Source organism: Hyperolius riggenbachi, chromosome 1 (assembly GCF_040937935.1).
Source record: "Hyperolius riggenbachi isolate aHypRig1 chromosome 1, aHypRig1.pri, whole genome shotgun sequence".
Lineage (NCBI taxonomy): Eukaryota > Metazoa > Chordata > Amphibia > Anura > Hyperoliidae > Hyperolius > Hyperolius riggenbachi.
This window is the reverse complement of record NC_090646.1, coordinates 411841560-411856042: the sequence shown is the minus strand read 5'-3', so window position 1 is coordinate 411856042 and position 14483 is coordinate 411841560. Positions and strand designations below refer to the sequence as shown.

Genomic DNA, 14483 nt, shown 5'->3' with positions numbered 1-14483 from the left:
GCAAACACTGACTAAATCATTTTATACATAACTAGTAGGCCTAAGCCCGTTACAATAACGGGCTCTAGGCCTCCCTCACAACCCACCTCCCCTCCTGCCCCTGTCACCTCCACCGCATGTCAGCGCACACACATGCCCCCCCCCCCCCCCCCCCCAGCCCTATCCTCCACCTGTGCCAATGGCCGCCCACTTGCCACACATGTGCAGTTGTACAAAGGCACGGACACAGGGACAGGAGAGGACAGGGACACAGGGTTTATTGTATAGGAATATTGTAAAAATTAAGCACTTTTATTTATTATGTTATTTTCACTGGAGTTTCTCTTTAAGGTAGCCCCAGGTAAGTACGAAACCTGAGACATCTTTCCTCTCAGGTTCACTTTAACAAGCGTACAGTGTAGAATAATAATTTAGTTATTGGGGTACTCTAGTTTTATAGTACAAGGACATGTGGCATTTCCAGTTCTCAGATTGTGTTTCTTCTTCCTCTTTCCCTAACAGATTTGATATTGATGTTGAGCCACTGTTTGTCAGCATTGCACTGTATGATTGTAAAGAACGCAAAAAGGTAATAAAACGTTATCTTGTGAGTGATTATACTTGCCAAACTTCCCAGCCATATTTTACACAATTTACAATTGCTCCTTTAACCCATTCTCCTCCTAGACTACCGGTATCTCATGTTTTCATGAGCTGAGTGAACTTTTCTGTTGAAAATGCAGTATTTAAGTTACATTAAATAACTTTTTACTTGTACCATCTCATAACAAAAAAAATATACTGGTGCTTGTAATTGGTATTGATTTCTTTTTTTGTAGTAAGATGAAGTAAACATTTTAATATACGGTATGTTTATTATTCAGGGAAAATGTTCATAAAATGTATGTGAAACTAAACAAAATTATTTTTCAAAGTGCTTTGTGCACAACCTAATTTATTGCATATACTGTCCTGATTTCTGGGATATCAAACATACATGTTCTTTACAACTATACAGATTTACCAATTCTATGTAGTATAAGGGCCAACAGATTGAAAATACCTTGAATGATTGATTGGATAAGCTCTTATACTACATGAAAGTGGTAAGATTGAACAACCAAGATTGTATGGTGTGTGTTGACTGAGGTTCTTCAGAGCTGGAGAACAGTGGAGTGACTCTGTTACGCTGCAACACCTCTACAAACTTGGGATGCGCAATGTTTCAGTTGTCTGCTGTTTGATGGCAAAATGTTGCATCTCTCAGCTGGATCATATTAGGGCCCGTTTTCACTAGGAGCGGTGCGATGCGTGCTGAGACACATGCACGGCAATGGAAGAGTTTCCACTGCGTGCATGTTATGCAGAGCGATCCGAGAATCTGCAGCATGCTGCAGATTCTCGCATGGCCGCATCCGCCCGCAGCCGCGTCCCATCTCCTCAATTGACTTCCGCATCGTGAGATGCGGAAGTGATGCGGCTGGTGGCGAAAGTGATGCGATGTGACTAGGTAGCCAATTTGCATCACTAAGAAGTGGAAACGGGCGCTTAGAACACAGCGAAGTTGCTAAAAGGTCATATTTTCCCAGTTGTGCAGCAGCAGCATGTGCAGCACCCACAGTGAGAATGTTCATTAACAAATCCAGTCTTTCCTGCACTTATTAAAATTAAGATTTGGCTGTGGGTGTTTGTAAACAAATGCAACAGCACAATCACTAGGCCTCTTACTTTTCAACCATACTCAATAAAATATGATATGTCCCAGGTGAGAGTTGCAAGCTTTTGCCACCTAAGAACATATCATTTTAAAACATTACATCCAGGTTTGCTGGATCTTGAATGTACTCTAGCGTTTTCTATGGTACTCCATAACAGGATCACCTTAGAAAATCAACACCATGGTGTTACCGGTATTCTTCATCCCAGATTAGTTCTTTATAGTGTAACTGAATGTGTTCTTTGCTTTTGCTTATCTGTTCTTTTATACCTCAGCTGCAATGTGAATGTTTTGTGATGCCTACAAAATCCAGATTATAAAAAACAAACATGGTCCCACAGGCTAAACAAAAACAAACAGAACTATCAGGGGCGTAACAATAGACCCTGCAAGGGGGGCCCAGAAGCCTCAGGGGGCCCAGTGGAGGAAAAAGTTTGAGAGACTGACAGGCAACTAAGGGCATGAGGAGAAAACGTATTCTACTCTCATACCATTGTTATGTTGACTGCATGTGTTCACTACACGGATAAGGAATCAGAAAACACTTTGGAATTTGTACACTGTCCCTGCTCCCTAGTGTTCGTAAAAAAACATCTGTCTCACACTGCGGCAGTTCTGATGACTTCATGTACAACATTATAAACAAAGGAGTCACAGTTGGAAAAAAAAGTTGTAGACTGGCCCTCAGAAGAGATTCCTAGATTTTTATCACACACACACACACACTCTAGTGACCTTATGGTGTCTGATTACTGGACACAGTGGAATGGGAAAGATTGATGTCTGACTGTTGCTTCCTCATTGAGAGCTTGTTGTCTCACACGGAGTCCCAGATTCTGTAATAACAGTATCATTCAGTGACATTCTGAATGCTTTGCCAAAGTTACAGTGAACATATCTTATGTTCAGCATGTCATTGTTGTTCCTCCATATAGCATGTAGTAAAATAATACGCTGTGTGTGTATGTATGTATGTACTGGGAATAGAGCTGCGACAAGTCCTTGTCGGCTGCAAGGGGTTGGAGGAAGCCCCAGGTAAGTAGATCTGGGGGTAGCACAGAATGCCTGACATTTCCTTTAAGTCTATGGTACATAGATAATTTAGTGCAATTATTTCGTTAGATTGAATATAAAGATTTTTCCAGCATGTCCGATCTGATTTTTCTAAAAAAAAAAAACAGGATAATCGTTCTAATTTCTGGATCGAAAAAAATATTTTCAACTTTCATTTGATTCGATCATTTAGATCGAATAAATGGGATAATCGAACGTTTTTATTGTACCATGTATGGCCACCATAAGTGTTTTTCTCTGCATGGGGAAAACACAATGGTCCTCAGTTTTCCTGTGCAGAAAGCAAGGGGGGTGGGGGGGCCCCTTCCAAAGTTTCACAGGGGGGCCCAGTGATGTCTAGTTACGCCCCTGAGAACTATGTAGAGAAGGGCAAACTGGCTAGGAAGGTTGTCCACCAACTCTGGACGCACTTCAAAACATAGCAAAATGCCAGTGCTCTACCAGCTGTGGGGATATTCCCTTTATCAGCAGAGTACAGACCACATAGGACAAGCTGTTATGATGTTTAGGCCAACCCTCTTTATCAGGTGCCCCAATCCAACCAGCTTTTTCCACCAGTTGTTCGAATGCCTCTGACAGCAGAATTTAATGGGTATCTCTAGACAGTGCAAACAATTATTTATTCTGTTAATATTTTATATGAAACTTTAAAATAACATTGATTAGAAAAAGTGATATGTAATTTTAATCGCCCACATACAGTAGTTCACGCTTCATTTATTTCTGTATTATATTTTCCTTTCCTAGATATCAGAGAACTTTTATTGTGACTTGAATTCTGACTCTTTCAAGAAATACCTCCAGGCTCACACACCCAGTGTGGCCCCTTCAAGCCAAGCAAGAACTGCTGTGTTCTCCATTACCTACCCTTCTCAGGACATATTCCTAGTTGTTAAAGTGAGTATGGCTGTGCTGCTGATACAGTACCTTGTGTTGGACACAAGATGGCAGTCATGAGATTGATTGCCTGGCAGAACATTAGCTGTTCTAATGAATACTATATATCAGTACTGTAGCAGTTTATGGATATCAGTGTTTAGCACAGTTAAACTGAAAAAGGAAGTGCTGGTTATCACACCCAGGGGTAAATGTTTGAAAAACTCTGTATCTGTATCAGCAGGAACTGGTTGTTCCCCTTTCTCTGCACAAAAGAGAACTAGCAGGTGACATACATGATATTCGTCTCGGCGGCTGCATGAAAGAGAGGACTGCAGCAAATAGCAGTAACACCATGACACATACGAGGTTGGACAGTCTTCCGCCGCCTTTCATTCTTAAAGGACCACTATCCTGAAAAATTGAACAATTTAAAATACATGTCACATACAAAAGGAAAAACAAAAGTTTGCTTTCTTAAAACAGAAAGAATTTGCAATAATTCAGGTTGGAGTGAGCTTGAGATGTCTCCCAGTGCATCACTGCTGAATATATGCAAATTAACCATTGTTAATTGGAGGTGTGTTTAGCTTCTAAGGGTAACAATGGTTCATTTGTATATATTCAGCAGTGTTGCACTGGGAGACATCTCAAGCTCACTCCAACCTGAATTATCACAAATTCTTTCTGTTTTAAGAAAGCAAACTTTTGTTTTTCTTAGCATTTTAGTAAGGGGGCTTTTAGGACCATTGTAATCCCTTACACACACCAATGAGTTCTGGGTCACCATGAGCTTGCTGGTTAGTCTGTACATACAAAAGAAGATGTACATTTGTACCAGAGTTAAATGCACTGTAAATTCCTTTTTTCTTATGTAACTGTCATGTACAGTAGGCTGTAAAAATCTGATAGATCTGTCAGGTTTTGGACTAGTTCATATCTTCAAGGGGGATTCTGAGTATCTTCCTTATTTCCTTATACAGTAAAACCTTGGATTGAGAGTAACTTGGTTTAAGAGTGCTTTGCAATACAAGCAAACATTTTTGTAAAATTTTGATTTGCAGGATTGTACTTAATCTGAGCGTAGAGACTGTGCAAAGTCAAATTTTCATGAAAACCTCAAAAGTAACTGTCACTAGCTAAGTTCCTTGTTAACCATTTGCCGACCGCACGCTTATACCGTGCGTCGGCAAAGTGGCAGCTGCAGGACCAGCGACGCAGTACTGCAGGCTGATTAATCAGGAAGCAGCCGCTCGCGCGAGCGGCTGCTTCCTGTCAATTCACGGCGGGGGGCTCCGTGAATAGCCTGCGGGCCACCGATGGCGGCTCGCAGGCTAAATGTAAACACAAGCGGAAATAATCCGCTTTGTTTACATTGCACGGCGCTGCTGCGCAGCAGCGCCGTAAGGCAGATCGGCGATCCCCGGCCAATCAGCGGCCGGGGATCGCCGCCATGTGACAGGGGATGTCCTGTCACTGGCTGCACAGGACGGATAGCGTCCTGTGCAGCCCCGATCACCGGGGATGAGCAGGTAGGAGAGGGAGGGGGGAATTTCGCCGCGGAGGGGGGCTTTGAGGTGCCCCCCCCCCGCAACTAGCCTGCCCACCAGAGCGATCAGACCCCCCCTGCACACCATCCCCATAGGGGGGAAAAAAGGGGGGCGATCTGATCGCTCTGCATGAAACCTGATCTGTGCTGGGGGCTGCAGAGCCCACCCAGCACAGATCACAAAACATAACGCTGGTCCTTAAGGGGGGGTAAAGGGTGGGTCCTCAAGTGGTTAAAGTCGCACAGCAAAAAAATTTAGGGTGAGCCAACAGATGGCAATGATTCTGTTAGTATTAGTGAAAGCCCTGTTCACATTTTTATTTTATACTTTTTTATGATAACTTTTTGGGATTGTGGAACGAGTCAACAGGGTTTCCATTAATTTTAATGGGAACATTTGCTTTGATATAAGAGTGCTTTGGATTACAAGCATGTTTCCAGAACAAATTATGCTCGCAAACCAAGGTTCCACTGTTAAAACATTTTCTGGACAGAATCTACTAAAAGACACTGGGCGGCCTTTCTAATCGCTTGTACACTTCTGAGAAACCCCGAGAATCCCCCATGAGGAGATTAGTCCAAACTAGTCCAAAACCTGTTAGATTTGTCACATTTTCACTTCTTACTGTAAGTGACAGTGACATGGGAGAAAAGAATTATGGTGCATTTAAGTCTGAAACGGATGTACATCTTCTTTATACTGTATGTGTGCACATGTATTTAAAATTTTACAGTTTTTCATGATAGTGGTCCTTTCAGGCTGATAAGACCCTTACATACTTGCGACTTTGGCTGCCTAAAACCACCATTTAAGATAATTTCAGAGGAATTTTACAGGTGTGCAAAGATTTCCCATGATGTCTGCTGTCAGTTGCTTTCTGGAAATTCGGGAGAAGGAGCCTCTGACTGTGCTGCTTTGGGCCTGTTTAACAACAAGTGCTTGGTTGGTGGATAGAAGCAGCTGACAGGCGGTGAATCTACTGTCATCAGCTGCTTGTGGAAAAAATGCCTGACTCAGTTTACCCTTGTACTATATAGATTTGGTAATCAAGCCCGTTGTTTGTTTAATTTACAAGATGGCTGTACAGGCACCCCTGACTACCAGAAGCTGGAATATTGTCTATGACCACATGATGTTTATATGTCTATAATTTTATGTTTTACAGATTGAAAAGGTGCTTCAGCAAGGAGAAATCTCAGAGTGTGCAGAACCATACATGGTTTTAAAAGAGAGTGAAGGTGGAAAAGTGAGTATTCTTTCTTAAAGGACAACTGAACTGAGAAGATTATGGAGGCTTCCATATTTATTTCCTTTTAAAGAATACCAGTTGCCTGGTAGCCCTGCTGGTCTATTTGGCTGCAGCAGTGTCTAAATAACACCCAAAACAAGCATGCAGCTAATCTTGTCACATCTGACAATAATGTCAGAAACAGCTGATCTGCTGAATGCTTGTTCAGGGTCTATGGCTAAAAGGATTAGAGGCAGGGGATCAGCAGGACAGCCATGCAACTGGCATTGATTAAAAGAAAATAAGCATGGCATCCTCCATATCTCTCACCTTAGTTGTCCTTTAAAACTGTGGGGGTGACATTATTTTTAAAGAGAACCCGAGGTGTGTTTAAAGAATGTTATCTGCATACAGAGGCTGGATCTGCCTATACAGCCCAGCCTCTGTTGCTATCCCAAACCCCACTAAGGTCCCCCTGCACTCTGCAATCCCTCATAAATCACAGCCGTGCTGTGAGGCTGTGTTTACATCTGTAGTGTCAGTCTCAGCTGCTCCCCCGCATCCTGCATAGCTCCGGTCCCTGCCCCATCCCTTCCCTCCAATCAGCAGGGAGGGAAGGGATGCAGGCGGGGACTAGAGTTCTGCAGGAGGCGGGGAGAGCAGCAGACTGACACTATAGAGATAAACACAGCCAGCTCTGACAAGCTGTTTGTCAGCAGCGTGGCTGTGATTTATGAGGGATTGCAGAGTGCAGGGGGATCTTAGGGGAGTTTGGGATAGCAACAGAGGCTGGGCTGTATAGGCAGATCCAGCCTCTGTATGCAGATAATATTCTTCAAACCCACCTCGGGTTCTCTTTAAATAGAGGATGAATGCACACCTAACATAAATATGCTAATGCAGTACACACTGGGCCAGTTAATTTTTTCTCCTATTTGATATGTAAGTAAAAAAATGTCTTGCAAAAGTAATACCTTTTACCTCCTAGTAGATAGTTTTTGATCTTCTGTTCAAAATAACTTTTCTGCATGCTGCAATTTAAAAAGGACCAATACGTAGGTAAAAAAAAAAAGTACTGTCAAAGTTATTCTGAGTATTTTCTTGTTTGCTGGTGGCTCAAAAGGCATTTTATTTATAATGTGAAAATATCACCTGGGAGAAAACTTAATATATAAAGTGAATTGGATCGGGCCTCTTGTCCCATCAACTGCAATGCATTTCTAATACATCTCTGATCTTTCTTTGAAAGGCCTGGGGATCACATGGCTGCCTATTGTTTGAAAAGCATTCCCCTTTATAGCAGTATGTACACTGCATACTCTGTACAACCTCTCTGCACTGTGCTGCCCTGTCAGCTTCTCTGTGCCACTTCCTGCATAAACCGTCCCCTGCTTTCCACTGATGTGTGACTGCTTTACTCACAAAAAGTCAATGATTGTTTAAAGCTCTATAAGCAGATACTGTTTTATTACAAAATTCTATTTTGCTTGTTTTTTTTCTCCTATTACAGACAAAAGAGAAAATAGAAAAGCTGAAATCTCAGGCTGAAAACTTTTGTCAGCGTTTGGGAAAATATCGTATGCCATTTGCTTGGGTGCCCATCAGTCTTCTGAGTTGCATCAATAATATGACATTGGATAAAGAATCCCCTGAAACTGAAGCTGTGAACGGTATGTTTTACTTTATATCCCTCACTCCCAATATTGTTGCCTTCTTTTGAAGGACACATCTATGGAGAGACAAAAGTATGTTTGGACCTCTCCAGTTCTATATAGCTACTAAGATCCCTCTCAGGCCAAAAAGTTCAAAATTAAAAACAAAAAAATCAAAAACTCTGACCCAGGAAGGTGTCAGTCCATTCAAACTAAACTTGTTGATTCTTGCATATATCACGATGCCCATACTCAAAGCATCATCAGAGAACTGCCAAGGGACTTGCTGTGTAGTGCAAAAGGACCTGGTATTGGTAACACAAAGTCCATGAGGGGTATGCCGAGTCAATATGATTAAGTCAGGGGCGTAGCTAGAAATGACTGGGCCCCATAGCAAAACATTTTTATGATGCCCCCCCCCCCCCCAACCACCACCACCACGACCTTCCAACCCCACGGACCTCGGACTTCCCTCCCAAACATTCCTTCAGGACCCTCCACCCCAACATTCCCACACCCCTCTAAGTACAGTATAATTAGCCAGGTCTATAGGTGTCCCCAGTTTAGGTAGTAGTCAGGGGCGTAACTAGAAATCACTGGGCACCCTTGTGGCAACAGCAATTTAAACTAAATACTGTACAAACGTTTTAACTCATACATTAACATTATGGAAAATCCAAGTTGAAAATAAACTGTGAAGATAAACAATTTCATCCATCCTACTCCTGAAAAATAAATTCATTATTTTACAAAGTCCTAGTTTTATTTTCTGTTTTAAAAAGCTAAAAAAAGTATGTTTAATGCTATTGTCTCATATGATGATGATTCAGCTTTTCCCATAGTCTCGCAGTTAGCAATCATGTGACCCCCAACAAGACAAATTCAGCAATCATGAGGCCCTATCAAGACAAATTCAGCAAAAATGAGGCCCCCAACATGACAAATTCAGCAATCGTGAGGCCCCCAACAAGACAAATTCAGCAATCGTGAGGCCCCCAGCAAGACAAATTCAGCAATCATGAGGCCCCCAACAAGACAAATTCAGCAATTATGAGGCCCCCAACAAGACAAATTCAGCAGTCATGAGGCACATAAATAGACAGCATTTCACATAAATAGGCAGAATGCCCCTTTAATATGGTAGACACCTCTCACCTGGCTTCTGAATACTCCTTTACTGGCTGCTGTGCCTGGCAATACTGTTTTTGGCTGGATTCGGGATGATGTGTGGGCTGAAAGGCCTGGCAGTGATGCTGTGGCCTGGCTGGCGGTGATGCTGTGGTCAAGTTGGCTGGCGGTGATGCTGTGGCCGATGCTGTGGCTGGGTTGGCGGGGATGCTGTGGCTGGGTTGGCGGGGATGCTGTGGCTGGGTTAGCTGGCGGTGATGCTGGGCTGTGCTTGGCTGGTTGAAGTAAATGCTGGCCTGACTGGTAGTGATGCTGTGGCCTTTTTGACAGTGATTCTGGGCTGGTTGGCTGGTGGTGATGCTGGGCTGGCTGGCCTGGATAGTTTAGGTAGTGACAGGTGCCCCCTAGTTAAGGTAGCGCCAGGAGTCCCCAAGTTTAGGTAGTGACAGGAGCCCCCCCCCCCCCAGTTCAGGCAGTGACAGGAGCCCCACAGTTCAGGCAGTGACATGAGCCCCCCAGTGTAAGTAGTGACAGGTGACCCCCAGTTCAGGTAGTGACAGGGACCCCCCAGTTCAGGTAGTGACAGGGACCCCCAGTGTATGTAGTGGCAGGAGCCCCCAGGTTAGGTAGTAAGTGGCAGGGACCCCCAGTTAGGTAGTGAGTGACAGGGACCCCCAGGTTAGGTAGTGAGCGACAGGCGCCTTAAGGTTAGGAAGTGACAGGAGCCCCCCAGGTTAGGTAGTGAGAGACAGGGACCCCCAGGTTAGGTTGTGAGCGACAGGGAACCCCAGTTAGGTAGTGACTGACAGGGACCTCCAGGTTAGGTTGTGAGCGACAGGGACCCCCAGGTTAGGTTGTGAGTGACAGGGACCCCCACGTTAGGTTGTGAGTGACAGGCGCCCCTAGGTTAGGTTGTGAGTGACAGGCGCACCCCAGGCTAGGTTGTGAGTGACAGGGACCCCCAGGTTAGGTTGTGAGTGACAGGGACCCCCAGGTTAGGTTGTGAGTGACAGGCGCCCCCCAGGTTAGGTTGTGAGTGACAGACGCACCCCAGGCTAGGTTGTGAGTGACAGGGACCTCCAGGTTAGGTTGTGAGTGACAGGGACCCCCAAGTTAGGTTGTGAGTGACAGGTGCCCCCCAGGTTAGGTTGTGAGTGACAGGGACCTCTAGGTTAGGTTGTGAGTGACAGGGACCCGCAGGTTAGGTTGTGAGTGACAGTGACCCCCAGGTTAGGTTGTGAGTAACAGGCGCCCCCAGGTTAGGTTGTGAGTGACAGGCGCCCTCCAGGTTAGGTTGTGAGTGACAGGGACTCCCAGGTTAGGTAGTGAGTGACAGACGGCACCCCCCAGGTTAGGCCGCCCCTCCTCCCCGGGCCCGCTCAGGGCCGTTTTTGAGGGCTGGAGGGGTCGCAGCATGAGGGGAGAGCTTGGTGGCACGTCGGTGGGGAGGGGGAAGGTCCCCCCCTCCCTCACCTCGGGCTCTCCCCTCTGCGCTCCCCTCCAGCATTGAATAAAGATTGTATGCAGGCGGAGGCGGCGGCAGATACATACCTTCCGTGCGCTCCACCGATGCGTCTCTCTCTAGCCTCTGACACGACTTCCGGTATAAACAGGAAGTCGCGTCAGAGGCTAGAGAGAGACGTATCAGTGGAGCGCACGGAAGGTATGTATCTGCCGCCGCTGCCCCGCCGCCTCCACCTGCATACAATCTTTTTTCAATGCTGGAGGGGAGCGCAGAGGGGAGAGCCCCACCGACATGCCATCAAGCTCTCCCCTCATGCTGCAACCCCTCCAGCACCTAGCGGGCACCATGCTGCGGGCACCCTGTGACGTAGGGGCCCCATAGCAATGCTATGGTTGCTATAGCGATTGCTACGCCCCTGGAGTAAGTTCACATGCACAAAATCAAACAATTAAGTATGCAACCTGGAGTCTGGTAATCGCAGATGCAGCAGTGAGCATCCACACAGAACTTGGACACATTGTGACAAAGTCCGTGTTTCTAGTGAAGCAGTAGGAGAACAGAGGCGCCAGCAGGATAAAAGTGGATAAAAAACTGAGGCGCTACACCTGCTATTGCTGAAATTCTGTCTTGTCCCCATGTTTATTGCCTGATGAAGCGGGCTGGGCCTGCGAAACGCGTTGCACTATTTTGGGGTACTAGTTAATAAATGTGATTGCTACTATTCAGACAGTCTTTCGTGTCTGCTTTATGGAGGTAAGTCCACCGCTTCCTCCCAGCAAATTTTAAAGTTTTTATCCACTTTTATCCTGCTGGCGCCTCTGTTCTCCTACTGCTATACCGTGTCCACCCCTGGTGGAGGGGTGATCTACCCCCTTTCGCATCTACAGAGAGCGACTTCTTATCCCTGAGTGAGGACATGTCTAATCTCCTCACCTGCCTAAACAGTGGTTGCCTATGTGGTAACCCACGCTTGTGAGTATAATTTTCTCACGATAACCTTTACTTCATTTATGCTTAACATACTACACTATATGGGGCTCTCGGTTTCTCTACACTGTGTTTCTAGTGAAGGCACTCCTCATCAGTCAGCCACAGATCTGTGAACCAGTCTGGCACTAGTACAAATTTTTAATTCAAACGGAACTCTGTGACGTGTCTCAGGTTTCCGTCCAGCACTCGCCACCAAATGGAGCCATTCCCAAAACTTTTTACAGCCTTCCAGGTCATATACCAGCAGGGGTGTAGGTCAATGCATTTTGCCTCACCTAGTTGGACCTAGTTAGTTCCTCAGGACGTGCTGCATAATGATGTCACATGTTACATCACTTTTATGTGCTCCAGGATCCTCTGGAATATACCCAACAGTGTTATTTAACCCAAAGAAATTGTTTTTTTTCTCATTACTGCTGCCATCTTGTGTTTCTTCTTACATACTGCAGTTGTCAATGTGCATATAACAGCACACCAGCCTTATGCACACCTCATAGTTGTAATCATGCTTTAATCCTAGTGTCTTTTTGGCATATGCACCCAGAAATAAAAGCCCAAAGCGTCATTTTAGTGCTATACAATCAATCTGGTGGATCAATCTGGTAATAACTTAAATATACTTATAGCTCTCTTGCTCCAACTCCCCAGTCTGTCACCAAAAAGCAGCACATCACAGAAACAACTTTTAAGTTCGTATCCGATTAACCCGGCAGGGTTCGGGGTATTTAGGGCGTATATGCAAAAGCTCGCATTTTTGTTAGTTGTTTATCAAGGTCAAAATTCCTCAAATAAGGCATCAATCTATATATGCCCCTAACACTCAGCCCAGCTGGGTCAGAACTATGGAATTTTTCAAAAAGTATCAACACTGAGGTAGGTTACTTTCTCTTATCTTTTTTTTTTTTTTTTTTTTATAGTATCGAGAATGTCACGCACATGCTCCTGTATGCCCGCCTTTAACCCTCTAGCATAATGTTTTTTACATGAACAAGTTAGCTGATAAACAACATACTTACTGTTACAATCTATGTATGATTTAATTTCATATTCTCTACTGTAACCTGCATTCGTAAACCTCTCATCCTTACTAACATGACTACATACTAAGCAATTTTTATATCTATACGCACCCCAACTTTGATTCAATCATTGTTTACTGTCTTGTGTATTTAATTCAGAATGGACCAGTGTATAAGCCAAGCTCTTATTTCTCTTTGCAGTATTTATAGGATTAGGACCCAGTATAGTAGCTATCCTGTCATCTCTCATGAGTACATGCCAATAATTATTGAATGTCTCTTTCAAATAGGACCAAATGGTTGATCAATCTTGGATAATCCAAAGTTGATTCACCCCCCCCCCCCCCCCCTTTCCTTTCTGCTCATCAGGCTCCCCCTATCTGTGTTCAGTGCTCTGTGATATGCTGTAGTCAACAGACAACTGGGGTAACCCTTTGCTTTCACTCTCTTAGTTGTCTGGCTTTCAATTTGAAACCTGCCAAGGTAGAACAGTTCCTACGAATTTGCAGGAACTGACCTATAGGAACAGCACATACCTGTGCTGAATGGTGTGCAATGTCATAGTGTAGCAACAAATGACCTGCCATTTCTTTTTGGTATGTGGACATAACGAGACCACCAACCTCTCTCAAAATGTCCACATCCAGAAACAGTAACCCGAGTTTCTGAATGTTTACATGTCAGAAAGGTATTAAATGCATTATTATTCGATCTATTAACAAATGATTTAATCACAGATCCCATCCTTAGTATAAAGACATTGCCCACATAGCGTAGCCATAGGGGGGGATTGCTCACACTACTTCTGCCCACAGCACTTCTTCCTCCCAAACATCTCCAGATGTAGGCAAGCCTACCAAATTACCAGTTGAATTATGTGCAGGGAAAGTAGGTGGAAGTATTTCCCTATGTAAAGTAAACTTGAACTCAAATTTCCCACAACATCTTCCCGGTGTTGCCTGAGACAGATACTCACTCTCCCAGAGTAGTCCCAAAGTGGTATCAGTTGCAGCCTGTGTAAAAAGGGAGCTGACATAGACTTCCATTTAATTTGCTGCGATTAGCAGCTATAAGCAGTGAAAAGGGCATCCGTTACATTATCTCAGCTATATCATGGAAATGTTCGCGGCTACAATAGAGGACCTATTTTAGTTCTACACTATAAGCCTTTCATTTTGTGGCTACATGGTTGCAGCTACGACACAGTGCCTAATTTCTACATCAGTTATATCTTTCTCACTGAATACCGTTTATATCTTTGATATAAAATGCAATTGTAGCAATCACACCAAATACCGGTTACATTTTTCAAAGATTGAAAGTAAAAAAAAATGTTCCTACAACTATTTAACTGAAAACCGTGGTTAAGGTTAGGCACCACCATGGGATAGGGGGGGGGGGGTGATGGGGGGGTTTAAGGTTAAGTGCAAGTGGGAGTTTAAGGTTGCACACCACCAGGGAAGTGAGTTTAAGGTTAGGCTCCACCATAGAGGGTTAAAGAGAAACTCCGACCAAGAATTGAACTTTATCCCAATCAGTAGCTGATACCCCCTTTTACATGAGAAATCTATTCCTTTTCGCAAACAGACCATCAGGGGGCGCTGTATGACTGATATTGTGATGAAATCCGTGGTACTCCTGGCAGTTTCCTGTCTGTGAACCTTGTTGCATTGTGGGAAATAGCTGTTTACAGCAGCCAAAAAAAGCATGCAGCAGCTACATCACCTGTCAGCAGTAAAAATGTCACCATGTAATAAATGTCAGAATGTAAATCAGGGATTTAAAAGAATTTACAATGGGCAAAC

At 44.3% G+C, this 14483-nt stretch overlaps 1 protein-coding gene across 2 annotated transcripts in view; it reads left to right on the top strand.

The window, feature by feature from the left end:
• The window catches only part of DOCK8 (dedicator of cytokinesis 8), a 222880-nt gene that overhangs the window by 64731 nt on the left and 143666 nt on the right, over positions 1 to 14483 (top strand). For both annotated transcript variants that reach the window (XM_068235948.1, XM_068235941.1), the window contains exons 8-11: positions 502 to 568; positions 3518 to 3667; positions 6362 to 6442; positions 7935 to 8094. In XM_068235948.1, the coding sequence (XP_068092049.1) occupies positions 502 to 568; positions 3518 to 3667; positions 6362 to 6442; positions 7935 to 8094 (458 nt within the window). The remainder of the gene's footprint in view (positions 1 to 501; positions 569 to 3517; positions 3668 to 6361; positions 6443 to 7934; positions 8095 to 14483) is intronic.